Source organism: Sciurus carolinensis, chromosome 9 (assembly GCF_902686445.1).
Source record: "Sciurus carolinensis chromosome 9, mSciCar1.2, whole genome shotgun sequence".
NCBI lineage: Eukaryota > Metazoa > Chordata > Mammalia > Rodentia > Sciuridae > Sciurus > Sciurus carolinensis.
Genome location: NC_062221.1, coordinates 141,324,750 through 141,352,516, shown reverse-complemented (window position 1 = coordinate 141,352,516; position 27,767 = coordinate 141,324,750). Strand labels below are relative to the sequence as shown.

The 27,767-nt window shown below is 51.2% G+C and overlaps 1 protein-coding gene across 14 annotated transcripts in view; it reads right to left on the bottom strand.

The window, feature by feature from the left end:
- Window positions 1–27,767, bottom strand: part of Dip2a (disco interacting protein 2 homolog A) — an 83,352-nt gene that overhangs the window by 18,137 nt on the left and 37,448 nt on the right. For 12 of the 14 annotated variants that reach the window (XM_047563659.1, XM_047563662.1, XM_047563661.1 and 9 more), the window contains 16 exons: window positions 24,751–24,870; window positions 23,289–23,486; window positions 17,958–18,049; window positions 15,056–15,166; window positions 13,817–13,940; window positions 13,440–13,549; window positions 13,034–13,136; window positions 11,405–11,469; window positions 11,178–11,271; window positions 10,133–10,252; window positions 8,453–8,567; window positions 7,131–7,270; window positions 5,526–5,662; window positions 4,969–5,049; window positions 4,156–4,283; window positions 1,747–1,861 (listed from right to left, as the gene is read on the bottom strand). In XM_047563659.1, the coding sequence (XP_047419615.1) occupies window positions 1,747–1,861; window positions 4,156–4,283; window positions 4,969–5,049; window positions 5,526–5,662; window positions 7,131–7,270; window positions 8,453–8,567; window positions 10,133–10,252; window positions 11,178–11,271; window positions 11,405–11,469; window positions 13,034–13,136; window positions 13,440–13,549; window positions 13,817–13,940; window positions 15,056–15,166; window positions 17,958–18,049; window positions 23,289–23,486; window positions 24,751–24,870 (1,853 nt within the window). Of the gene's footprint in view, window positions 1–1,746; window positions 1,862–4,151; window positions 4,284–4,968; window positions 5,050–5,525; window positions 5,663–7,130; window positions 7,271–8,452; window positions 8,568–10,132; window positions 10,253–11,177; window positions 11,272–11,404; window positions 11,470–13,033; window positions 13,137–13,439; window positions 13,550–13,816; window positions 13,941–15,055; window positions 15,167–17,957; window positions 18,050–23,288; window positions 23,487–24,750; window positions 24,871–27,767 lie in introns of those variants that run through there. The other 2 variants (XM_047563672.1, XM_047563673.1) reach the window with 1 other exon arrangement.

The following is a 27,767-nucleotide window of genomic DNA, read 5'->3' as shown; positions in this document are numbered from 1 at the left end:
TTTATCAGGTAGTAACCTTGTTTCTACTGACTGATTTTGGTTAGAAGAAGCTACTCCTGCTTGCTTTCAGATTCCATTTACATGGAATATCATTTTTCATCCTTTCACTTTCAGTCTGTGGAAGTCTTTGCCTACAGGTGGGCTTCTTGTAGACAACATAAAGTAGAGATGGATTTTTTAAATCCAGTCTCCCACTATATGTCTTTTGTTTAAAGTATATTTTTCCACATTTTTATTGATTTATTATAGTTGTACTAAATGGTGTGATTTGTTGTTATATATGAATACACGCACACAATATAACATAATTTGTCAGTATCAATGGCCAGTATGTGACTTTTAATTGGAGGATTAAGACCAAATACATTGTTATTTGAGAGAGGTGTGTATTACTTCTTGTCATTTTGTTTCATTTCTGAAGTTTAATTTGCTCTTAATTCTCATTTGCTTCTCTACTCTTACAAGATTTATTCTTCCCCTTGCCCTCCTGGTTATCTTTATCCTCCTCTTCCATGTGTAGGGTCCTTTAAGAACTTTCTGTAGTGCTGGCTTAGTGGTGATAGATAATTTAGTTCATGTTTATCCTGGAAGGTTTGCATTTGTTCTTCAGTTTTAAAGGGTATCTTTGCTGGGTACAGCAGTCTAGACTGGCAGTTATTTTTTTCAGAGCTTGAGATACATCATGCATGCCCCTCTGGCCTTTAGGATTTCTGATAAGATACATACTATTATTCTGAGTGGTGTGACTTTCTCTCTTGAATTTTTTAATATTTTTTTTTCTTTGATCTGAATATTTGGCATTTGTGCAGTAGAGATGTTCTTTTCTGTGTCTTGTCTATTTGGGGTTAGGGTTAGAACAAAAATCACATAATTATCTCAACAGATGCAGAAGGAGACTTTGACAAAATTCAATACCCTTCATGAGAAAAACCCTGAAAAAACTAGGGATATAAAGAACCTATCTCAACATATAAAGGCTATATGTAACAACCCAAAGCCAACATCACACTGAATGAGGAAAAACTGAAAGCACTCAGTCTGCTCTCTTGCCATTCCTATTCATTACAGTATTTAAAATTTTAGCCAGAACAATTAGAGAAATAAAAGGGATAAATAAGAAAGGAAGAAGTCAAATTATACCTATTTGCAAATATTATCACATACATGGAAGACCCTAAAGACTCCATCAAAGGATTCCCGAGCTGATAAACAAATCCATCAAAGTAGCAGGATACAAAATCAAGATATAGAAATCAACAACTCTTCTGTAAACCAATAATAAACTCATGAGAAAGAAATCAGGAAAACAATTCCATTCACAATAACCTCGAAAAACAAACAAAAACCTAGGAATAAATCTAACCAAGAAGATGAAAGATCTCTACAAGGAAAATCACAGAATGCTGAAAAAAGAAAAAGAAGACAACATAAGATGGAAAGATTTCCTATGTTCATGAACAGGTAGAATAAATATCATTAAAAAGGCCATACTGCAAAAAGAAACCTACAGATTTGAGGCAATCCTTAATAAAATACCAATGTTCTGTAAATTCTTCACAGAACTAGAAGACAGATCCTAAAATTCATATGGAAACAAAGAAGACCCTGCCTTACTGAGGAGGCTGGGTCAGGGAACGCAGGCTGTTTCGCTGCACGTGGGGTGCTCCACTATGAAGACTTCGAGGTGGGAGAGGACATGAAGTGTGGGACCCTGCATCTCTGGTGCACACCTTCCCAGGCGCCCACCTGCAGCACACGGCTCATCCACTGGAAGCTGTCCTCTTCAGAGGCATCGGGCCGCTGCTCAGCCACCAGGACGATCCGGTCGTCATGCAGCACGGTCACAGAGAACACGGCGATCCTGCAGGAGGACAGGTAAAAGTGACTACACAGCAGAGGACCCAGGTGCCCTCACCGCAGTCAGCCTCATGAATGTGCTGCTCACGGCAAATGCACAGGGACCCATTCTAGCCTCTTCGGGGCAGGGGAGTAAAGGCCAGCATACGACAGGTTAGAATCTCAGCACTGAGCACAACCATGCACTGCTCCTCAATTCCAGCACTCGATTCCTCACTGCCTTGTGCACAGTCCTGATCAACAGCTCGTGGAGCCCTCAACCCCACACACTCCAGCTCTCTGCCAGCTCATCTGTGTGCTCACTGCCGCTGACAGGCATGGCTTGTCCCTAACCATCTGACCTCAGCAATCTCAGTAAGGCCTCCTTTCTCTGCTGCCCTTTCTTCTTTCCTTTTCCCTCAGATGGCAAGAGGCTGGTCTCCCACCAGACACTCCCACTCCTAGGCAGCCAGTCCCTCCTGGGCCTTTGTTCTGTCCTTTAGTTAGCACACACACTGACACATCACTCGCACACTAACACACACCCTGCATATTACCACACCAACACAAATCACACCCTGAACACACATGCTGCACACATATCAACGCAGACCAACACTCACACTACACACGTACCACATACACCACATCAGATACAATAACCCCCCCCCCACACACACACACACAGCCACAGCTGCTTCTATCCAACAGACCTGGCCCGGCAGCTTCCTCACCACTCCTCTGCACAGCACATACTGAACACAATTCTCTTAAGACCTTGTCTAAAAGTGTTCCCGACACACATTGTTTTGTGGCAAAACTTCTGAGGTTCCTGTGCTGGGGAAACTTACTTCGCTCCACAGCTGGGACAGACCCGAAACCCTCACACGAAACCCACACATCATGGTGCCACCAGAGGCACCTGCCTGGCTTCCTGGTGCAGCGGCTCGTCCAGGGTCCCACCTCCTACCTGCCCTCCACCACCCTTTCCCCCAGCCTCCACTTGAGGCCCCTCCTCTCCTCTCACCCCCAAACGTCATTGAGCTTTCTGCACTCTGAGCAGCTTCTTACCCTGGCCTGCCAGGTGTCCCTCTTCCCCCACAGCTTTTCTCACCCACCACCTACTGTGCCATCTGAAGGTCCCTCTGAGAGGTTCCCTGGCCTTATTCCATGCTGCTGATCCTCTTGGTGCTCCAAGAGCACACACAGACAATTGGCTGTGACTCTGCTTTAGGGCCCAGTACTCCTTGGTCTCTTCCTGGGGGCCAACAGGCTACCTGTCTGCAGGTGTGACCACCCCTGCTCCTGCCAATCACCTGGCTGGTGTTGCCACGTCAGTTCAGGTACACGTGGCACGTGAGGAGGCAGTCTCCCCACTCACCCCAGGAGTAGAGCTGGGCTACCATGATGCCATTCTCACACACACTACACCCACAGGCTCCCCATGTCTGCTGTGGGGGGCAGGATGTAGGCCAGGCACTCGCACCCAGGCTGGGACTGCCCTTCCCTACAGACATGGGCTCACAGCCTGCTCGATGGCCTTCCTGAGTGGGTAACTCACATCTCCTGTGGCCTTCTTGGGTTTCTTTAGGTCTGACCTAGAGGAAGGGCCAGGAGTTCATCTGGCAGAATTCCCTGACAATTCCTTTAAGGTACAAAGGCAGGGCTTGGCCTGGCTCACAGGACCCTCATTTGAGTGGCCAAAGGCCCCCCTTAGGAAGAATAAAATTTAAAGTAGTGGCCAGCAGAGCAGACCCTCGAGGACAAGGGCTCCTCCATGACAAAGAACCCTCAGGCTGGAAGAGCTGGTATAGACTCTCTCCCAGCCCTCTGCCCACGGTGGCCAGACCCAGAAGTACAGCAGTCTGCTCAGCAGAAACAAGACCCACCACATGCAGAGAAGCGAGGCAGACTGTCACCCAGGAGCAACACAGCAGCATGCATGTCCCCAGCATCACTGCACAGGAGTCAGCTGTAGGCTGCTCTGTTTCCCACCTATGTCTCTAAGGTCTGAGGAGGCTGGACCTGGTCTGTCTACTCACCTGTCCTCAGGGCTGGTTGACCCTTGCCCTCTGCCCTGTTATACATCTGGGCCTTGCTCTCTTAAGGAAGTGAACAAACTCTTTGGGTAGTGCAGACATTAACTCTGGCATTGCTGTTGCAAACACTTCTCTTTTCTTTGTGATACTTTTCTGATATACAGGAAGTCTTAGCTTTGGCAAATCCAGATTTACTGGGCTTTCTTTCCAGTGCACAGACTTCCCAACAGTTAACTGGAGGATATCTGAAAACCACGGCGCAGGGTCCACAGCGCATCACCTGCCTCTGTAGACAAACTTCATGGGCTCCACGGCCAGGGCGGTGGCCACGACGTCGTCTGCATTGTGTCTGCGGACTCCCACGACCATCAGCCCATCGAGCTTGCCCACGACAAAGACCAGGTTGTCCTAGGGAAGGGTGTGGTCAGCCCACCTGGAGCCCAGTGCCTCCCAACACAGGGTGAGAGCGCCACAGCACCCTCTGGCACTAAGGCAAGCAGCGGCTGCGGGTGAGGGCAGCTGCTGGGAGGTGTGGTGGCATTGGTGTGAGACAGGCTCTGAGGGCTTCAGTTTGCAGGCACATCTGCAAAGGGCACTGGCTGGAAGCCACTGGCTGAGGGCAGGGTTCCCAAACATGGCACCTGGTGCCTTGGGTTGACCATCCTGTCATGGACGCTGACCCACATATGGTGGATGCCGAGCAATACACTGGCCCCTAGGGACCCATAAGCTGCCAGGGGCACTCCCTCCCCAAGCAATGACACCTAATGTCTCCTGGGAGCAGGGGCAAGAACACCCTGCTGAGAATACAAGGCCAGAGGCACACGGCAGGTCCAAACACGTCAGATGCCACGGTGGTGGACAGCAGCACTGTGCTCCTGCGCCTGGCATGTGACCCAGCCTCAGCAGCCCCCGGGTCACGTGTGGTCTGCAGGTGGTCTCACAGGGGTGTGGACAGCCTTGCATACACATGAGGCCACACACTGGCATGCTCCGCATAACCGACTAGGGCACACAAGAAATCGGGGGCAGCATCCCTAGCCCCTGCCCGGCCAACCCCAACTGCCCTCCTGGTTCAAGAGGACATACTTACAGGCCCGATGAAGCCCAGTAGGCCTGTCCTGGTGAAAGGCCTCTCAGAGACAGGGTCTCCTCCTACCGTGACGGGGACAGTCTGTACAAAGCAGGAGGCGTCAAGCTGCAGACTGGTGGGCAGGTGGCACCTCCCCAGTCACAGCCCAGAGTTTGGCTATTTTCCATTATCCCTATTTCATGGGGCAAGAGACTGAAAGGCTGTGGCCTGGACTCCTGAGGTCCCTGGCCTCCTGCTCCGTTCCATGGGTCTGGCTCCTCCACCTGGACGCCTCGGGAGGCAGGGCTCAGGTACCCCTCACATCTCTGTCTGCCCAGTGCCTGGCTCCACCGACCTTGGCAGGCTTAGTCTGGGCCCTGAGTGTCGTAATGAGGTGAGTTCAGCAGACCTTCCTGCTGGCCAGGCTGTCGAGGCCTGCAGGGCACTGTCCCGGCCGCCCCATTCAGGGTAGAGGCACCCACAGCAGCAGCTGCAGGCCTCCAGCACCCTGCACCCCTGGGTCCCATCAACACCAGTGGGACCTGACTTCAACACAAAGACCAGGAAAAGCCACAAACCTCAAACACGCTCTTTGTGATCCCCGGTAATCCGTAGTACGCTGTTCCAGTTGCACTAGAACTAACACAGATCTCTCCAACTTCATCGGTTTTACAAAGATACGGGGTACCGTCAACCTTCACAACACACACACTAGCTAAAAAGAGAAAGACATTCAAGGCCATGAGTGAGGACATTATATAAACGGATCACTCACAAAGCCCTATTTGCTGCTGCTGTATGTGAAGTTACGGAAACAAGATATCATAGAAACAGTGGGTTCTCGTAAGACCATGACATGAATACGTGTAGACACACTCCACCTAGCTGTCAAGTCTTCCCGTGTTACTTGTTACGAGAAGCAGAGGGCCGGGTTGAGGTCCAGTGGAGGGAAGGGCAGAGTGAAGGACTTTAGTGCACAGCAGGTCACTCATGTAACAAGCCCTGTCAACAGGACTTTTCCTCTCAGGTGACAGAAGGCCGGAGGTATAGCCACAGTGCAGGAGGTGCCTGTCTGGCTAAACAGCCTGGAGTAAGCTCCAAAGCAACGCTTTCAGACACACATGGAGACACACACTGCACGAAGCCACTTCACACCGTGGTGAACACCGACACTATGGGGGCAACAGGATAGGAGGCCAGGTAACTGCTGACACAAGAGTCACTGGACTCCATGGTGACCAGTTCACATGCAAGGGCATAGCCAGGGCCTGGGAAGGGACCCAGAAAGCAGAGTAATGGCTAGGGGAGCACTGTGCACACAACACCTGGGGGCTATGCACTCACCCCAGGTCAGGACTACTGGGTGTCCAGCACTGCCCATGGCTCTCCACTGGAGCCCCTGGCACTACACCCAAGAAGCCCATCCATGTCAACAGGCCACCTGTGCAGGCAGAGTTGCAGCCAGGCCAGGTCACCAGGTAGCCTGCAGGTCCTGTGACCACTGACACAGGCAGGCAGCATGGGGACAAGGGTGACCAGATGAAGGCAGGGCCCAGCCTCTAGACACCACCAGAAGAGCAGGACAGCCGCCCGTGGGTCCTAGGAGGCTGTCTGCAGGAGGCCACCTCAGAGCCTGGCATCACCAAGGGCCTTCGGGGCCAGGTTCTGCCCCACTTCCTCAGTAAGACTGCACTGTGAGCATGACACTCTACCTTCCTCCTCGCCACACTGCCACAGGGCCGAGACCCTGACACCCATGTGACCTCTGGCCACAGGCCAACTCTGGGAAGGCAGGTGGGCTTCTCTGGAAGCCACAAGAACTTCTAGGAGACCTCATCAGCCTCTCACAAGTGCCTGTGACAGTCCCTCAGGGAACCTTGTCTGCAAGTCACTGGCCAGTGTGACCTCCTCCAAGGCTCCGCATGGGCACCAGGGCCAGGAGGCGTGAAGCAGGGTGACACCCAGAGGCACCCAGCACTGCAGCATGACTGCAGGTCAGCTTTACTGGCCACGAGCACTCCTGTGTGTTTCATCCTTAAACTTAACACAAAGGGAGGGAAAGATGTCGAAGAGCACTGTGCGAATGGAAAATGGTTTTGAGCCTCCGCCCAGGCGGGCATGCTTCCAGAGCACTCCACAGGCAGCCTGTTGGCCGCAGCAGGCAAGACGCTGGCTGGCTTTACCTCCAGGCATCACCTGGCCCACATCCTGGACAGTGAGGACGGACAGCTTCTCCTCAGTGTCAACTCTGACCACACCGTGGCTCAGACCATGCATGGACAGCACAGCTTTCCTTGGAGGAGGTCCTCCCAGGTCAGGCGGCCTGGAAACAAGAGTACCAGCAGGCTGGCTCAGGGATGGCACCCACCTGGTTATAGCCCCAAACCACAGCAAAGCAGCTGTCTGTGCCAGGGACCATCAGACTATTCCAAAGCTCTTGGGGCAGCAAGCCCTGACAGGCTTCTGGGGGAAATGGCACCATGACTTCCCAAAAAGGTCATTAAAAGTGACTTGGCTTCCACCTGGTAGTCTTGGGATGCTTGCTGGAGTCCTCAACAGCAGCTGAGACCACGTGCAACAGGATGCTCAAGGGGGCCAGAAGAGCCACCTGCCCCCTCCCCGCACAGCAGAGAGGCCCAGTGGAGTGACACACACCCCACCCACAGGAGCGCCAGGAGATCCCACATGCTGAGTCACCAGCTAGGCAGTGGCCTGCTATGCAGCAACAGCAACAGGAGCCCTGAGGAACCCAGCACAGCAGTTCCTCTATGAGAAAAGATGACGCTCGAGCAAAACAAGTCACCCAGGAGCAAAGGAACAAGGGGTAATTCACAGTGTGAAGGGCAAAGGTGTTTTTAATGCTAAATTAAAATTAGGGCTGTTCCATACTTGGTGTCTGTGAGCACACGTGCCTACACTGAGGACTCTGCAAGGACGGTGCTGGGGCAGGCAGCTAACAAAGACCCTCAGCTGTGGGTACTGGCCTGCAGCCCCCAGGAGCGGCTGGGCCAGGCTGGGCAAGAGATGACAAGCGGGCAGGAGGAAGTCAGAGGCCCCAGCTCCGGCCTAAGGAGCAACATGCACGTGCTGGGACATGCACGGCAGGAACCCAGAGCCCAGGCCCAAGGAACTCAGGTGTCTGCAACCTCACAGCACCACTGACCATGCTGTCACAGACCACCACAGACACAGCCAGGCAGTGCTGGGGCCTCTCCAGGTCTGTCTCGGCCAGATGAGAATGAGGGCCAACTCACCAGCAGTGTGTTCACTAAGGCCGAGGATGCAATGGCAAGACCCTGACTGGGGAGGAAGCACTTAGGCAGAACACCCAGAGGCTGCAGGGTCACCTCCAGCTGAGGGAGCCTCCCTCCCACTCCTAGCACACATCTGGGCTCAGTGGGCTGGGCTCAGTGGGCTGGGCTCGGTCGGTACTGCTGCACAGCGGGCTGGAGCCCTGAGGCGCCCAGGACAAACTCCTGCCATGAAAGTTTCAGGAAGGGCTCACCTGTGGATGGCGACCGTCAGCGCCTCAGGAGAACTGGCACAGGGGCAGATGGCCTCTGGTCTCAGGCCTCGGGACTGAAAGACGTTGAGGAAGGCATCGCAGGAGGATATGGACCCTGGGAGAGCAATGGAGGACGTGAGGTGCACCTGGGGGTGGGGGTAAGGCTCTAGGCCACAGGCCTGGCAGTGGCACCCGTCAGCCTGGCCCCCATCTGCACACGGCCCCACCTAAGGAAAGGTCATCATGACTCCGGGCAATGCCGCCTGCAGGGTGGCTATGTGCACGGGGCACATGGAATGTTTCCAGTAGCAGCAAGTCAAGAGGCTTTCCCCAGCCTCGTGCTGTGCTCCTTAGGGGCCATGCCCTCCTGTCTTTTCATGGACAGTGGTGGACAGTCCCTGTGCTTCATGTCCTGGGCCAACAGAGTCTGCTGAGGGATGCCTGTGGCCCAAACCTGCCCCACCAAGGCCACGCCAGGCACTGATGGCCCACCGTGCAAGGAGCACCTGGCTCCTGGAGGAGACCTGAGCTGTGCAGTCAGCACACTGGCTGCAGGGCCACCTCTGCACCCCAGCCCCTGGCTGTCCCCTCCCGGGATGGCAGGCCTTAGGAGTGGGTGCTGGAGATGTGTGGCCCTGCGACCACCCTAGGATCCAATGCAAACCTCTTCTACCACGGGAGGTGCACAGGAAGGAAGGGGCCATCCATGGGGAAGGAGGACGACTACATGTTACTCAGTACCATGGGGGAGGAGGGGGCATCATGAGGGACCAGGGAGCCGATGACCATGAGGGAGCCATGAGGGAGCCAGAGGCAGCACAGGGCTATTAGGGCCGGCAGCCCTGGATGGAGTAGTGTGCTCGGACTTGACCTCAGGGACCCTGGTCCTGCCTCAGACTGCAGACAGCAGGAATGCGGAGGGCTGGCAGGGAAGCAGGTGGTGGGATGAGAGCAGTACTTCAGGATTGAGGCAGGTCCCATTCGACTCCAGGGTGGACGGGGGGGATGAGGGTTTGGGGTGCTGTGTGCCCACTTGCTCTCCCAAGGTAAGGGACTCACAGGCATGAGACCAACAAGAAACTCCTGTCACCTGGTCAGCAGGCGCAGGCTGCACAACAGTCCCTGCCTGACAAGGGCCACCTGAGTTCTCCAGAGCCCTGGGCAGTCACTGCACTATACCACTGTGCACAGGAAGGGTCCCCAAGGCTCCAGCAGCAGTCACAGCATCTCCTTCTGGGGCAACGTGGGGCCAGGCATGCATGGAGGAAGAACAGCTGTTCTAGTGGGAGAAGCTGGGCCAGGAGCCAGAGCAGGGTGCACAAGGCCGAGGCACAGGAGGCTTAGCACGAGGCTGCAGCCATGAGGACCCCATTTCCCAGCACAGTCTGGTACTCGCTGAAGAAGGGTAACAGGTCAGGTGGGTGCTGTGGATGGCTAAAACTGCCTTTAAACTTAGCACCTGAACAAAAGGCGTGAGATGTGCCAGTGCAGCAGCAGCAGCAGCAAGCGCCATGCAGAGCCTCCGAGAACCCCAGTTCCACTCGACACTGCCTTGGAAGTGGCCTGATTCTGTTTCCCCACAGATTCTACTTCAAGGGGGTGCTGCCCAAACTCCCTGGAGAGTCCAGGTCTGTGGGAGGGGACACCACGGGCTGTGCCAGGGCGGAGGTGCCTACTTACATGGGTTGGCACCATCAGCCACAATCAGCATTCGCAGTGAGCTGAGGCTGACATCCCTCTGCCCTCGCTGAGCCAGCAGAGACCAGTGCATGTCGCGTGACTTCACCAGCGCAACCCGGGCTGCAAAGAGAGCAGAGCACCAGGCTGCAGGATGCAGCCTCCCATGCTGGACACAGCCTTCACCCACACAGAGGCATGCACCGGGGGCCAGGGCCTGCTTCCAGCCCCCATGCTGCCTGCAGCTCTCTCTCACAGCCCCCTGCCTGTCCCATGCCTTCTCCTCAGAAGTCAACTCTGAGATGCTGTTTGAGGTGACAGAGCCAGAGCCATCTCAATTTCACTGTGTCCTCTGGAGCTCCACATTGCTCTACACGCATCCGGCCTCATGCCGTCTCTCCCAAGGAGCTGGCCCTGGTTTGATGACACATCACTGTCCACACGGCTGTGCTGCCTGGTCTGCCAGGTGTGGTCAGCCTCCAGGTAGACAGGCAGGTGAAGCCCTGGCTAGGCACCGACTCCAGGCTTCAGTGTCCTCCATAAAGCTGGATGAACAGACAGCTGCCACCAGACGTTGCTCGGAACACACCCGGCAGCATATGCTGCCACCACAGGCAGGACTGGGCAACGCAGCACCCAGGAGAGTCCGGGTCTCAGCACGCAGCTTTACCAGGCACATGGGGGAGGCCCACGCTGTGCCAAAAGGCTGTGCCATGTCCTCCTCCTTCCTGGGGGAACATGGACCCTTGGGGTGGGGACAGCAGGACCCTGCTGGTGGCCCCATCTCGCCACAAGTAACTCAAAACTTTGTCACTGATCACGTCAAAGGTCCTAACTTCAGTTTAAGAGCATTTCAAATACTAAGCTCACTCCTGCGGAGAAGAGCTGCTGCTCCTTTCCAAGGGGCTGCTGCCTTGTGCAGGTCACCTTGCTCAGCCCAGAGCTGCCTGCACCTGCAGTGCTACATGCTGGCTTTACTGCTTTGCAATTTACAAACGCAGTTCAGAGACTTATCTAAAGAAGGTGGAGCACAGCACAGTGCTGGTACCTTTGTAGGAGCACACTTTCTGGATCCAGGAGAGTGGGTTGGCCTTCATGAGCGCGTACGGGATGCTGACCACATGCATCCTATTCATGACGCTCTGCAGGAGAAATGGACCCACTGGGTGAGCAGCACAGCCCTGCCAGAAGCCAACAAAACAGTGCATCCTCACCCCACTCCCTCCGGGTTCTGCGCATCTCTTGGAACAAGACAGGTCAGCCAAAGGCACTCACGGTCAACACTCCATGCCACAGACCAGCATCCCTCTTGAAGTCCAGAACGTTTGTTAGCGTTTCAGCTGAAAGCAGATAAGGAAGGTTAACAAAGGAGCTGAGTTCTCTTTTCTGTTTTTCTTTTTTCACTGGGGATTGAACCAAAAGGCCAGGATCTCTCCTGCTTCATTTCTGAGCTACACACCCAGGCCTTTATATATTTCTTCCTTTATATTTTTTATTTTGAGACAGGGTCTTGCTAAGTTGCCCAGTTGGCCTTAAAAGTGTGATCCCATGCCTCAGCCTCCGGAGTTGCTGGATTTTACAGGTGTGCACCACCACACCCAGCTGCCCTGTTTGTTTCTAGAGAAATTTCAAGATGAGTATATCACCAACATGTCAGATTTTAAGGAAACAGAAACAGCATTTCCAAACACAATGCACTAACTAACCAATAATCTTGATGGTCTATCAAATTACTGGAGACATACAGTTCTGGACTGGGGTAGAGAACCTTGCGATTGCAGATCTGAAAACAGGGAAGGCAGATACTGAAGAAGCTGCAGGACAGGTGGTCACCTGCTTCACCAGATGCCCTGAGTGAACACTCCTCAGAATCAAGAGGTGGAGCAAGGGACTGACACAGACATTTTGCCTCTCAATGTCACACAGCTTTCCACCCCGAGGCCATGCTCCCGGGTCCCTCCTGAAGAGTTGGTGGCTCAAGCTGTCTTCTGAAGCCACCCCTCATCTCCCATAGGGGAGGAGCCCAGGCCGAGCCTCTGGCTGCCACCTCACGGTGGGCAGAGGATAGCACCTGGGTTCCAAAGGCCAGGGCCACCCAGAAGCATGAGGCAGACCCTGAGAGAACCAGGGACAGGAAGGTTACCCTGTATGCTGGAAAGCTACTGCATTATGAACACTGAGACCCAAGACCCCACAGTAGTGCAAGATCACAGGTGGCATGCATCAGGCCAGCTCTGGTCCTAAGAGGAAGGGGCTCCCAGGCCCTGGAAAACACCTGGGAACCCTTTCCAAGTCTCCACCGATGCCCGAGTTATGTCCACATGATACCCCTTGCAACATGGTGTTCAACACTACTCCTGGTTTTATTTCAGCATTACAACATAAGAAAACTATGCTGGGGAAGATCTTAAAATATTTCTCACATTGTACACTATAAAAACATATTATCTATCAACACAAAACAATAGTTTGAAAATCATTTTACAATATTTTTCTAGGCTAAATATCTGATATTCAACAGTAAACTGGGAGCTGCCTATTCTTTCCCAAGAGATGACCTGTGGTCACGAAGACTGACCCAGGATGGCAGCCACGAGAGGCATCCACAGAAAGTGCGTCCCACCAAGTTCTGCACATGGGGACCAGCCCACTGTGCGTGTGTGACTCGCCTGCGTGCAGCCTCACCACCCGTAAGTCAACACCCATGCCCTGGTCGAAATGACCCTGAAGGGTAATCCAGGCTGCAGCATGGCCTTGCACTGCCCGCAGAGCTCCACAGGGTGGCTAGACGAAAGGGCACAGGCCTCCTGGCTGGATGCTGTGCTGCAGGGCAGACTCGGGCGAGATGGGTGCTCAGGACTGTGTGGGGTGGGAGGGCCACCGTGCTGCCCCGTACGTCCTTACCTTCTGAGTACCCGCAGGCCTGGGTCAGAGCCCGGCACTGTGCCAGCAGGGACGCGTGGGACACCGTGACACCCACGGTGCTGCCTTCTTTGCTGGTCTTATACTGTAAGGTTTCAAGGAAAAGAGCATCATGTGGTATCCTGGAGGCTGTGTGGGCAGAACGAGGGCTGACGGGGCGCTGGGGCAGTGACGGGGCTGGCTCCCCTCACAGGCCACCCTGAAGCTCTTCACACCCCAGCCTCCAGGGATCGAGTGGGTGCCCGGGGCAGAACCTGAAAGGTCTGCACAAGGTCCTGTAGGACACTTCCTGTTTCTGGGGCAGAGACAACAGGTAAGGAGAACTCGGACCTGAGGTCACAACACACCATGTCCAGCCCATGGCGATGCATGTGTGGGGCCCACTCACCTCGATGTAGGCAGTCCTGGTCCCAGTGTCCTGGGCCAGAGGGAGCCAGTCCTTGGGGGGTTTAGCCAAATGCTTCCCATCGATCACCAGCCAGGCAAGGGGGGGCCAGCCTGTGAAAGCAGATGGGGACATTATGCTGGAGTCGGAGGCCCTGCTCCCTACCACAGGAGCCTGTGTTTAACACGCATTCAACACATAGCCACTAGCCAAGTTTAATCTCATTTCATTTTGCTTCATTTAAATAGGTATATCTGGTCAGTGGCCACCACCCTAGACAGAAAGGGTAGATACACTGAACCAGACAAAAATGGAGATTTACCAGGTCCACTTCCTGGAACAGCCAGCCTAGCAGCACTTTTCACACCCTGGAGGCTCACCTTTGAAAGTCACCACCTCTCCTGTCTGTGACTTGGGCAGACCCTTCTGACACGCATCTGTGGTCAGGGCCAGGGTGACACCACAGCTGCCCAGCAGAAACCCAACCTGCTGACTGCCTGCATCCTGCAGAGAACAGGCAACAGAGGGCAAGTGAGCAGTGGCAGGGCCAGAGCACTGGCCACTGGTGCTCCAGGCTCTCGTGGAGAGCAGAGCTATTTCCAGGAAGTTTCAGTTTCAGGAAACTTCCAGAACAATTCAGTCCTATCACTGGTAGGTGATTATATTTTCATGGAAATAGCACATGAAAACAAGAGAATTATTTTTAAGTTTAAAATGCATTTTTTATTTGTCTTGCAGTAAAATAAAAGGTTCTGGATAAAGTGCTAATTTCCAAAAGTTTATTCTTACAAATGACATTTAAATGCATTTTAATGAACTCTAAAAATAACAGCACTGAAATTTCCATTGTATCATGCTTGAAGTTTATGTGCTGACTTGTGCTTACCAATGCAAGTCATGCCACAAGACACCCTGGCTCCCAGCTCACAGCATCTATGCAACTCCCATGGCAAAGCTTTCTCATCTTTTCACATAAGTTTAACCAATCTCTAGTTTCTTTCTGAGGGGTCATTTGTTCAAATATCTGACTGTGGCATCCTCTAAGAAGCTCTGGCTCCATTTGCAAACCTCACCTTTGGGATTCCTGACCAGCTGCTCTTCACAGTGCTTGCTCAACGGCTGCCTGAGCACAAGGGTCGGGTGTAGTAACTGACTTTCTAAAATACATGCTGGTCTACCCCCAGGAGAAGTTTTCAACAATCAGATTCTCAATGTTTACACCTAACGTGGTAGAGCTACCTAGGAGAGTAGCAACTCATCAATTTATCAAGTCACAAGAAGAAAAACACATGGGAACTTATATCTTGCTTATTCAACACTAACCATCAGCTGGTTTTGAGCAAAGGTCTAACAAAGTCTTGTAAAATCACATTCTGTTCCTGGAGGAAAGAATGCCCATTGCTCCTGCTGGGAAGTTCAAACAGGTGGTGGGGCAGCTCCCCAGAACAGGGCAGCAGAGTCTACACGTGGGCCTAGAGACACACTGCATCTGACTTCATGCCAGCCCACCTGTGACCAACTTCCCCAAAGCAGGGCACACACCAGCTCACACCAGAGCCGAGAAGACAGACCTGGCCCACCATGCACCAAGTTCAGGACGCCCAGCCCAGGCTTGCTACCTTTCTTGTTAACGGCACTTCTATGGGGACAGGAACCAGCTCTGCCAGAAGACACCCGTAAAACGCGACCATGAACATCACGGGGTCGCTGTTGGGAAACACGAGCGCCACCTGCAACAGTACAAGGGAAACCATGAAGTCTCTTTGGGAATGATGGAGTCTTCAAATGAGGCTCAGACAGCTGATGTTCCCACAGCTTTCCAAATTTAGTTCAGAATCTAAACTTGGAACTGGTCTTTGGTCCCTCAACCTCTGTGTTCATGTGATTCTGAATGACTGGCTTGTGGGTTAGGGTGGTCTTTACTCCTCAAGTCAAGGCTATCCAGCTCTTGCTGGATAGGGCCTGTTCATGCAGACCACCACCTGAATCAAGTTATATCTAAAACAACTGTTTGCAAAGCCAACAGTCCTACAGCAGCACTATCACTGAGTGGTCTTCACTCAGGGCCTGCAGGGACACGGCAGGCCCCAGGGAACCATCCCACTCTCACCTGGGCACCGAGTTCCCATCTGCCCACTCCCACCTGGTGCTGCCACTGTGAATTACCAGCTCTAACTCATTCACCTTGCATTTTAATTAGTATCAAAAATTTTAAAAGCAGTCTAAAATGACAAAAGTACCAATGAAAAACAGTGACCATGCCCTGCCCTTGGTCACTCCCTGATCACTCACTACAACAACACTTTTAAAATATTCTAGATCTTCCTTTTGTTGTTCACTCTCAAGCTTCTAAATACTGTGTCCACACTGCTACCTTCGTCTTTTAAGGTCACTGTGGGGACATTTAGTTCTCCTGTGTTCCTCCCTTCCCTCCTTGCAGCACCCCAGGTTTTCTTCAAACTGTACCTGCTCCAATTAGAAGCTTCATATGGAAAAGCATTTTCATAAGCCCCAATATTGCAGTAATTGTTTGAACCCACAGCTACTGGTCAGAACAGTCCTTAGACAGACAGACTTAGCACAGGGTCCCTGGGAAGGTGGGCCCAGAGTCAATCCGCCTGAGACAGCTGAGGCTGGGGGCACTTGCTCTGGGCCTGGGTTCTGCAAAGTACACTGCCATCAAGTTCATTCGTGAGAGCTGGTGTGAACAGTTGCCTGGTGATGTGACCCATACCCTGAGACCAGACGGCTGACACAGAAAACATGCTTTCAGAGAGTGCTGTGAAGCAGTGTTGTCAACATTTGTGAAGGGTATCAGCATGGCAGCCTGAGCGCCACCAGTCTCTGACACCAACCGGCTTGCTGCATCCATGTTTTTATTAACCTAAGGGCAACAGTCTCTCACAAGTAGAGAGCCCATCTGCAAGTCTTTGCCCTTACAAAGAAAATGAGCTGCGATCCCTAGGATCAGGGAGTTGGGCAGAGGAGGCAGGAGTCAAGGTGCTGGTGGGCCCATCCTGAAGCACGATACACATTTTGCCTTGGCACAGTACCCCTAGGAGTGGCGCCACAGGCATCTCCCTCTTGCTGGAACAGTGTCCCTCTTCCACCTGCTCTGTGGGCTCTAAGATGACCCAGCAGATGAGCCAAGTGCCCTTCAGGATCCTGTTCCCAATAACCAACCAGTCACATGACCCCAAGCTTCACTGGTCTCAGGCTACTGCACCCCACCCAGGTCTCAGTTCCCCTGGCCCTGCTGGGGCTGAGACCTCTGTGTGGCTCTCCTGTGGGGACCTCCTCACTCATTGACACATATCCCCTAGGAACTTGCCAGGAAAGGGGCTCGTGAGCCAGGTTTGCTCGAGTCCTGCGTTGTGTCTGCTGGGTGGGAACAGGTCTACCCCACTGAATGTCTGAGGCACCCTCCCTTGTCCTGCAGGGTTCTGCTGAGGAGTCCCACACCCTGTGACTGCTGGTGCTCCCCAGGTGCATGGTTCTGAGGTGCCGTCTACCCATGGCCACATGCTTTGGAGTGGTCAGATGCTTGGTCACTTGGTGTGGTGTGTCTGGTTCCTGCCCTCCCCTGGACTCCCAGCACCAGGCTGGCACTAGGCCCCCTTCACTAAGTCTCTAACTCTGTGCCCTGCTCCTCTACTTTCCCATCTCGGTCGTTCCTGCTGACACTCTTCTCTCGACTATGGCACAGGGATGCTAGCTCCAGGAAACCTGCTTCTGTCCCGGGTTTTCTCCCTCTCTCACCCTCCTCCATTTTCAGTGTCATCTGGCTACTCTCCTCCACCCTGGAGCTTCTCTCTGGAGTGAGGCGGGAACTGCTGGAACTCTGCTATGTGTTGACCTGCTGCCTCACTGCGGGCAGCCTGTCACTGGGGTTTCCCTGGTAAGCCTGCTGATTTCCAACATGCACCCTGCTGTCCACACTGACCTTCTGCAAGCCTGGGTCCTCAGGTCAGTTCAGCCTGCCTGCAGCAGTGCCATCCAAGAGGACCCTGTACCACAATGGAAATGCTCTGCCTCCATCTGCCCAGGAGAGCAGCCATCCCTACTCATGGCTCCTGCAACCGAGGGACTGAGCTTTCAGTCTGACTTAATGTTGGTTAATTTAAACAGCCCCATGTGGCACCAACCATCTGGGGCAGTGCAGGAATAGGGGGTTGGCTTCCAAGGCAACCCTGTGGGGAGGAGATGACATAAAGCATGCAGAACTTCACGGTCAGGTCAACGTTCACATGGACCCTCGCCCTGAAAACTCAAGGCTTATCAATGCCAACACACGAGAAGTCCAACATGGGCTAGAAGACCAGTGGGTGGGTGACAAGGAGGGCAGGAATGACCACTTCACTCTGCATCACAGACCTTTCCACATGATAAGTTTCCATTGCTGACTTTAAATCCCGTGTGTTAACACTCATTCTAAGCAACCAACAGAACTCAAATTCAATGGAACAGGCTGCTTACAACTGTTTTTGCTCAGTCCGATAAAGTTACATTCTAGTTACTTACTCTGTCTCCAGGTTTAAGTAGTGGTTCATTCTTACTAGTCAGTTTATTAAGTAGAGTATAAGCTAGTTTTAAACTCCGACTCCAAAGTTTGCCTAAAATAAAATAAAAATACTAAGCAACGTAATACTTAAGAAACTAATCATTAACATTTTAATGCAGCAATCATAAAACATACCATTAATATACCATTACCCTAAGACTGGAAATCCAGTTTCCAACTGACAACAAACATTGGTTTTCTCCCAAGAACAAGTTACACATTTTTTTTCTTAATGAAACATAAAACAGGATTTTATCACAGGACATTCAGAGTCCGGCAAAGCAGCAGAACATGCCAGGTTGTGTACACACGTGCACGCATCACAGGAGCACACATGCACGTGTGCGTGTCAGTTCTGGGAGGAGCCACCACTCACGCTGCCCCCTCAGCCAAGAGTGCTGACCACTCCAGGATATCCACCTTGCCTCTGGTGGCTGCTATGCACTTCCTTAAGGGCAGAGCTTCCTCCAGTGGCTGAAGGGGGCCCACAGCTGGACACTACCTCTGCCTCTCCTGGTCAGCAGTCACCTTGTGCGGTGCCTGACCTGGGGAGCTTACAACAGTCTCATCCAGGAAGACAGCGGGTTTAGCAGGAGGAGTAAGGAGCACAGGAGGCATCCACTCCTGACCCTGATGCAGCTGCCACCCCTGTGCACAAGGCCCAGCCTTGGTCCCGAGGCTTGGTGGACACTACAGGCTCGAGATCTCGCCTTGCACTCCAATTCCTGCTCTCTCCATCACAGTATTGCTGACCAGAAGCCACACAGTGATGGGAGTGACCATGGCCCCTGAGACATCAGAGAGGTAACACAACTCAAAATAGCATGAGCTACTTAAAAGGTCAAGATGTCAACAATTATAATAACAACTCCAAACTGAAACCAGCAAACTATGAAAAAAATAACACATTGTGATCAAGTCAGTTCTACCCAGAAAGGGTAGGTGGAATGCAGAGGTTCATGGAAACACAGCACCATTAACAGAACAACAACGAAAAATGAAACACCTCAACAGATGGAAGAAAACCAACGATCATCCATGGCTTAAAAGTGATTTTAAATGTCTTTCAAAAATGCTTCCTAAACTAGAAATGAAAGAACACACACTTCCTTAACATGACGCTGGGCACCTTGAGCCCGCAGGAAATGTATTGGCTGAGGTGGACACTGAAGCCTACCCTCTAGGGGCGGAAGCGAGGCCAGCGTGGCTGTGGGAACCACAAGTCAAATGCCTCGGCCAGCTGGGTGAGGTGGCGGTGCTGAAGCACCTGGGGACAGAGCCATGCACTGTGGGTGAGAGGATGCTGTGCCTGGCAATCTTTCACAAGACTGGAGCAAGGCTGCCTGGCGTGCAAGACACAGGATGCCACTGACTTCTTGTTTATTCATTTACTGGTGCTGGGGATTGCACCCAGGGTGCTTCTGCCTTGTAATGCATCCCCAGCCCTTTTTATTTTTTATTTTATATTTTTGGGGCAGAGCCTCTCTAAGTTGCTGAGGATGGCTTTGAACTTGCATTCTTCCTGCTGCTGGGTCACTGGGATCACAGGTGTGTGCCACCACGTCCAGCCCTACCATTTGACCTGAATATGCTAGAACAGTAAATTTAAAAATGTAATGATACTTTCACAATTAGATCAAAACACACGCCCTAAATACCTAAAACTCAAGTGTACAAGAATTTGCAGTCTCCCACAGAAAGTCATAAGATGTTACTGACACAGAAGACCCAATACTGCAGAAGCACTGGTCCTCTTCAAGGCAACTCAGCAGAAGCCTGGCAGGGATACCAAGGTGCCTGGCAAGCTAACACTCAGACGATGCAGGGTGCACAGGGTTGGCACAGTCGGGATACTCTTGGATGAGAAGCAGGGGACATTCTCCAGGAGGCTGAGGCTCACTATAAAGTCATAGGTACCACAAGAGCACAGCAGAGGCTCACAGAGTGCTATCAGTCAAAGGGAGAAAAGAGGCTCAAGAGAGGCCCACAGGCATGAACTCCTGGACAGAGGGTCCCAGTGCTGCTGCAGAGAGGGGGCCAGTGCTGATCCTTCACAGGAACCCATCCCACATGGACACAGGACAAGGACCTTCCAGATGGACATGCACCTCAATGTGAACAGCAAAACAGTGGGCACTTCCCAAGGCTAACAGAGCAACTCTGTGACCACAATACAGGGAAAACGTCTTCCCAGAACACAAGAAGCAAGAACCTTGAAGGTAAAGACAGTAAGTTAGAACCTCTGTCCACTGACCCACACAGAGTGATGAGGATGCCTGAAGCCCAGCTGTGTGCAGAACAGGTCCTGCAGAAGCCTGGGAAGCTGCTCAAAGGACACAAGGGAACAGGGCAGAGAGAAGCTCAAAGGGCAAGAAAAGGCCTCAACAACCTACCCCTCAGGAAGACATGCATCAGAGTGACAGGCCACACTACAAGTCCTCACAGCGCAGCTGGAAAGAGTGGACCTGGGGCACCAAACACACACCATGGTGGGTGAGGGCTGGAAGGTGGGCTGTGGGCAAGCTGAGGGATGCAGGGCCCCAGACCTCACACCTCCACCCCCAGGGCTTGCCCAGGAGAGTGGCACTTGTTCATTGCCAGGGGTGCACACCAAGGTCCTCCAACAGCTCAGCCTCTAGCAGCCACACTCCAGCCAGGTGTCCACCAACAGTGTAACAGTAAGTAGATCCTGCCATGTTCTTTCCTCAAGAGAAACCAGTTAACTACACCTACATGAGATCTTTCACTGTGCTTCAGGCAGGAGAGGGCCTTGGTGCCTAAAGGAGTTAAAGCTGCATGAGACAGATCTCCTGTCAGGGGCAGCAAGACACCAGACAGGTTAGGAGCCACAGCATCCTCCACCCTTGGACCAGGTGCAGGACCAGGAGCAGGACTGGGGCTGTCAGCAGAGACTGGGGCCTCCAGACCACAGCCACGATCCTTAACAGTGAGCTGCACCCTCAGGTTGTGGGGTCACAAATCAGTGGAAAAATTTTAAATCATTCCATTTACAACAGGAATAAACCTAATGAAAGCTGCTCAAGAATTCTGTTCTCAATAGTATAAACATATTACTGAGAGAAATTAAGACTGCCTTTAAAAAGAGAGAAATATTCCAGTCATGGGTTGGAAGGTTCCAGAAGTGTAATAGTATCAGTTCTCTTTGAATGAAACCAGACTCAATGCAGTGCAAAACAGTATCCCAGCAGGAACTCTAAGGAAAGTGACCAGTGGTTTCTACTTTACTTCGAAATGTAAAGGCTACAGAACAGCATAGCAATCATGAGGAACCAGCAGAGAGCTGATATCACAAGACAGCAGGGACTCTGGGGCCAGGAGGACCACTGTGTCTGTGGGATTCCACACACACAGGAGCATAACAGACACGCAGCACCTCCTCTGCACCTCCAGATAACATGGGGAGGACCACGGAGCACTGCACACCTCCTGTGGGGCTCTAGATGACATGCAGTGGACCACAGAGGACAGCACACCTCCTGTGAGGCTCTAGAAGACATGGGGAGGACCACAGAGCACTACACACCTCCTGTGGGGCTCTAGAAGACATGGGGAGGACCACAGAGCACTGCACACCTCCTGTGGGGCTCTAGAAGACATGGGGAGGACCACAGAGCACTGTACACCTCCTGTGGGGCTCTAGAAGACATGGGGAGGACCACAGAGCACTGTACACCTCCTGTGGGGCTCTAGAAGACATGGGGAGGACCACAGAGCACTACACACCTCCTGTGGGGCTCTAGAAGACATGGGGAGGACCACAGAGCACTGCACACCTCCTGTGGGGCTCTAGAAGACATGGGGAGGACCACAGAGCACTGTACACCTCCTGTGGGGCTCTAGAAGACATGGGGAGGACCACAGAGGATAGCACACCTCCTGTGGGGCTCTAGAAGACATGGGGAGGACCACAGAGCACTGCACACCTCCTGTGGGGCTCTAGAAGACATGGGGAGGACCACAGAGTACTGCACACCTCCTGTGGGGCTCTAGAAGACATGGGGAGGACCATAGAGGACAGCACACCTCCTGTGGGGCTCTAGATGACAGGAGGAGGACCACAGAGGACAGCACACCTCCTGTGGGGCTCTAGAAGACATGGGGAGGACCACAGAGGATAGCACGCCTCCTGTGGGGCTCTAGAAGACAGGAGGAGGACGACAGAGCACTGCACACCTCCTGTGGGATTGTAGAAGACAGGGGAAGGACCACAACAGAGTAGGCACAGACACATCAGACTGCAGGAGGCCTTCTATTCTTCAAAGCCATAACCAGAGGCTGGAAGGCAAGCCCCAGGCCTAGAGAGGACATCCACAAAGCAGGTATCTGACAAGAGGTAGCAGCTGAAACAAAGAAGCCAATGGCAACCAAGCAGACTTGGAGGATCCTAGAGAAGGCATTCAGCGCCAGCAGCCACCAGCAAAGGCAGATCAGAACCTAACTCAGTTCAGTACTGACCCACCCACAAAGCCCTGAGATGCAGCAAAAGGAGCTCTCAGTGCTGCTCTGGGAAGGAGGGATGCTCCCACCCTTCTGGAGAAGCAGAGAGGGTTCCAAAGCCATGGCTTCTCCTTGGAGCACCTATACCCTGGGTGTCTGCCCAACATGTACAAGGCCCAGGTTCCAAGCCCAGCACTGCAAACAGCAGTTCACAAAAGCAGCCTACACAGCAGTCCCAAGCTGGAAACAATCCCGTGTCCACCCACTGGGGAGAGCGTGAATAATTGTGGAATATTCACTGAACACACAGCACCCAGCAATGAGCATCAACTGCAGGTTCACACCACACCGTGGAGACTCACACTAGGCAAATGAATAGACGCCAAAGAGCAGTGTTCATAAGATCCTGCTTCCATGAACTTCTACAACACGGAGAGCCGGCAGCCTGAGTAGCTGGCAATAGCTTCCCTCTGTGTGGAGGACATCAGTGCTGGGAGGGGCACCGGGGGCCTGGACCTGGCAACCCACCGCTCACAGAAGAGCATTCACACTGCCAAAGGCACCGAGCTGCACCTGCACCATGAGCTGAGTGACAGAAGATGCAGTAAAGAACCAAGACACGCCACGCACAGAACACACTGTGCGACTCGAGCCGTCAGTCCACTGTGCTGCTCAGAACGCAGCTGGACAACGCACACCCAGGCAGTACTGTAGGACACATGGCATCTCAGGATCTGCTGCACAAGTCGCTAGGCAGCAGGTGTGTGCATGCTGCGGCCCCCGCCAGACCCCCCCACCCAACCAGAGCACAGTCGCCCTCTGTGAGTACTTGCCGTAGGTGAGGGTGTGGATGGCTTTCCCCGCTGTGTCCAGGGCAGTCAGGCAGGGGGCCTTGGGCTGCGCTGTGCCCCACCGCTGCAGGGCAGCCAGCAGGGACGGTGGCCAGGGCACCCCTGTGGCCAGGGGCTCCCCTCTCAGCACCTCCATCTCTTCTCCCTCGGGTTTTGGCTGATTGGGATCTGGCTGCTGAACTACAAGCAGGACCAGGGTTTAAAAGTCAGCACCACAGAGGACCTGCACACACTGTCCAAGTGTCCCTGTTTCATAACTGTGGTGTTTAATCCCCACTAAAAGCTTGCCACGATTTGTTTAGATCTTTGTCATTACCACAGTCACATAAAGGAGTCAGTCGTGGACAGAACGATTGGATATGGAGTTGAAAACAGCCCCTACCCTCAGGACAGTTCAGCCACAGACAGCGAAGGTGGCTTGGGAGGGCACCTCCACCCACCCTCGGGGATGCACTGTGGCAGGTGACGCCCGCCACTCCAGTGCGCTGCAGCACTGCGGGCCCCAGAGCCTGGGAGGCAGCTGAGCCCACACAGGACCAACGTGACAGGACTTCAGTCCAGGAGCTGCCACGATGGTCACAAAGCACCACAGAGCCCAAGGCTGTGGCACCTGAAGCCCCCCTGTGTTAAGAAGGACCGGCCTCCAAGGCTCTGAGAAGCTGAGAGCTATGAGCACGCTGTGGTGCTCTGGACTTGAAAGGCCCTGTCTGAGCCCAAAGGATAAGCCAGGAGCCACATGGTCTACCACTGAGGGCTGGCAACACATGCAACACTGGGCTTCATCTCTGTGCCCCTGTGAGGGTGTGTGCTTCTTTCTGTTTCTCCTTAGTTGTTCTTTTTAAAAATAAATCTATGCTATTAGTCTTCTTTTGCAGTACTGAGGATTAAATCCAGGGGTGCTCTACCACTGAGCTACATCCTCAGCCCTCTTTATTCTTTATTTTGAGACAGGGACTTGCCAAGTTGCTGAGGCTGGCCTCAAACTTGCAATCCACCTGTCTTAGCCTCCAGAGTCACTAGGATATTAGGTATGTGCCACCATGCCCAGTATATTGTTTGTTTTCCAAATATATATTCCATTCATAAAAGAGAGGTTAAAATTCGGAAAAGGAGTTGAATCTGTGCTAAAAACTCAATACTTTAGAACCATAAGAGAAGTATTTCACATTTAGAGTTTAATTAAAAATATAAAGAACTAACTTTAGCAGTGTTGTTATAAGGCCCTAACCATTAGACTGGGCATGGGGAGTGCAAAGTCTCTCTAACCCTGACCAGGTTTCCTACCTGCGGGCAGGTGGGTTTCTATACTGTATATGCTCACCAGAGTCTGGGCACAAAGAGAAAGGTACTGATGGTGGCATGGCAACAGGAACGCACATCCGTGCACCACCACCTGCGCCTCAAGATGGCATGCACACACGGGGCTCAGATCAGAGAACTCTACCTTCCAAAAGCTCCTCAAAATCGTCCACGAAGAACTCCTTCAGAGGAGGGCGCTTGGGCCTCTTCAGGGTGTTCAGAAGCTGCTGGATCTTGGAGGACACTCTGCTGTGTACAGGGACACCTGTCACAGGGAGAGCAGAGAGGGCCTGAGGCAAGACCTGTCACACACTGTGTCCAGCACCAGGCCAAAGGACAAGCCTCTTGGGAGCACCAGAACTCATACATCCAAAGGACAATATCAAGTCTGCGGGCCCACCAGACAACTATTCTGGAATTGGTTCATTTCATAAGCATTTATTGAAAGCTTTCAGTAACAGAACTTATTCCATGTTACAGTTTTCAAGCTGGTCCAGAGTCCCCTGGGGTGGTTGAGGGCCTTTCTGGGCACTGAGGCCAAGATCACTCCATGGTAATATAAAGGCACCATTTGCTTTTCTTCCTCTCTTGTCACATGCACTTAAAGTCACCAAGAATGCAAGTGACCCAGATGCTTCCATCGGTCAGTCACAAAAGAAACCATCAGAGCCAGAATGAGCCCTTTCTTCTCTCCTAGTGTTTGCTGTTTTGGAAATTCTTTTTGCATAAGTATGTGTGATTTATCTCAACATATAATGAGTTTATTGCTATTTTAAGTGAAATAATAATTCTAGTTTTAGTTTTAATTTCTAATAAGATAAATATTAAGACATGTAACCCATGCAGGCTAAGAAGCTACACAGTGTTTTAAGTACCTATTAAGAAACATTGTTCCAGTTTTCAAGATGGCAGAATAAAGGAGGTCACTTTCCTGGGTGCTCTGTGGCATGAAACCAAGAAAGCACCACAGACAGCTTTCTCAGCAAGTGAGGTACTGGAAACCTTCAGGAACACTATAAGTCCACAGGGTAGAAACCCTTACTGCCTCAGATCAATATTGTTAGATGGGTAGACACACAAACAACATGAAAGAGCAAGGGAACAAATCGCCCCAAAAAAACCAAGACACTCGAATAGCAGAAACCACCCGCACCACAGTGGAAGAAATGTCAGAGAAGGAGTTTAGAATGTACATAGTTAAACTGATCTGTGAAGTAAAGGGTAATAAGGACTGAAACCAGAGAGGAAACACAGGAAGTGAAAGATCATTTCAATAAAGAGGCAGAGATTTAAAAAAAGAAAAAACAAGCAGAAATCCTTGAAATGAAGGAATCAATAAAACAAATTAAAATTTCAACTGAAAGCATAACCAACAAACTAGATCACTTGGAGTTTCAGGCAATGAAGACAAAATAAATAATCTTGAAACCAAATTTGACCATGGAGAAAAGATGTTAAGAGACCACAAAGAGAACTTCCAAGAAATATGGAATAACCTGAGACCAAATTTAAGATTTATCAGGACAGATGAAGGCTCAGAGATACAAACAAAAGTAATGCACAAGCATTTCAATGAAATAATATTAGAAATTTCCCAACCCTAAAGAAGGAAATGGAAAATCAAATGCAGGAGCTTTACAGGACCCCAAATATACAAAATTACCTTGGAGTAGACCCACTCCAAGGCACATTATTATGGAAATGCCTAACACAGAGAATAAGGATAGAATTTTAAGGACTGCCAGAGAAAAACGACAGGTCACATTTGTAGGGAAACCAATCTGGATGTCAGTTGATTTCTCGACCCACATTCTCAAAGCCAGGAGGTCTTGGAATAATACACATCAAGCTCTAAAAGAAAATGGATGCCAACCAAGAATACTATACCCAGCAAAATTAAGCTTCAGAATTGACAATGAAATAAAAACCTACAAGTAGAAAGCCTGCACTACAAAGCTTACTCAATAAAGTATTTCATGAAGAAATGAAAAATAAAAGTGAGAACCAGCAAAGGGAGGAACTCTACTAAAAAGAACAGTGAGTCAATGGAGAAACTAATTCAAACTAAAACCCAGAAAAAAATCAAAATGACAAGGAATAAAAATCATTTCTCAGTAATAACCTTGAACATTAACAGCCTAAATTCATCAGTCAAAAGACACAGACTGGCAGGTTAGATTAAAAAACAAGACCCAGAAATATGCTGTCTCAAGGAGACTCATCTCCAAGGCAAAGACATCCACAGACTGAAGGTGAAAGGATGGGAAAAACATCATTCACGTGGATCTCATAACAAGCTGGGATTTCTATCCTCATAGCAGATAAAGTGGACTTCAAGACGAAGTTAATCAGAAGGCACAAAGAAGGACATTTCATACTGCTTAAGGGAATCATACACCAACAAGACATAACAATTGTAAATATATATGCCTCCCGAATGGAGCATCTACATACATCAAACAAAGCCTTTTCAACTTCAAGAATCAAACAGATCACAACACAATAATACTGGGTGACTTTAACACACCTCTCTCACTACTGGAGAGATCCTCCAAGCAAAACTAAATAAAGACACTAGAGAAGTAAAAAATACAATTGATAAGTTAGACTTTACAGACATATATAGAATATTTCATCCATCAACAAGTGAATACTTTCTTCTCAGCAGCACACAGATCCTTCTCTAAGATAGACCATATCTTAGGCCACAAAGCAACTCTTCCAAAACACACACAAAAAAAAGAGATAATATTTTGCATCCTACCAGATCATAATGGGATGAAACTAGAAATCAACAATAAAATTAAAAAATAGAAGCTACTCTAATACCTGGAGACTAAATAATATGCTACTGAATGATGAATGGATAGCAGAAGAAATCAGCAATGAAATTTTTAAAAAACTTAGAGGTAAATGAGAACAGCAATAAAACATATCAAAATCGGTGGGACACTATGAAGGCAGTGCTAAGAGGAAATTTCACTGCATTGAGCTCATTCATTAAAAGAACAGAAAGTCAACAAATGACCTAACATTACATCTCAAAGCCCCAGAAAAAGAAGAACAAATCAACACCAGAAGCAATAGAAAACAGAGCAAAATTAAAATCCTTGAAATTGAAACAAAATTAAAAACAATCCAAAAAAAATTGACAAAACAAAA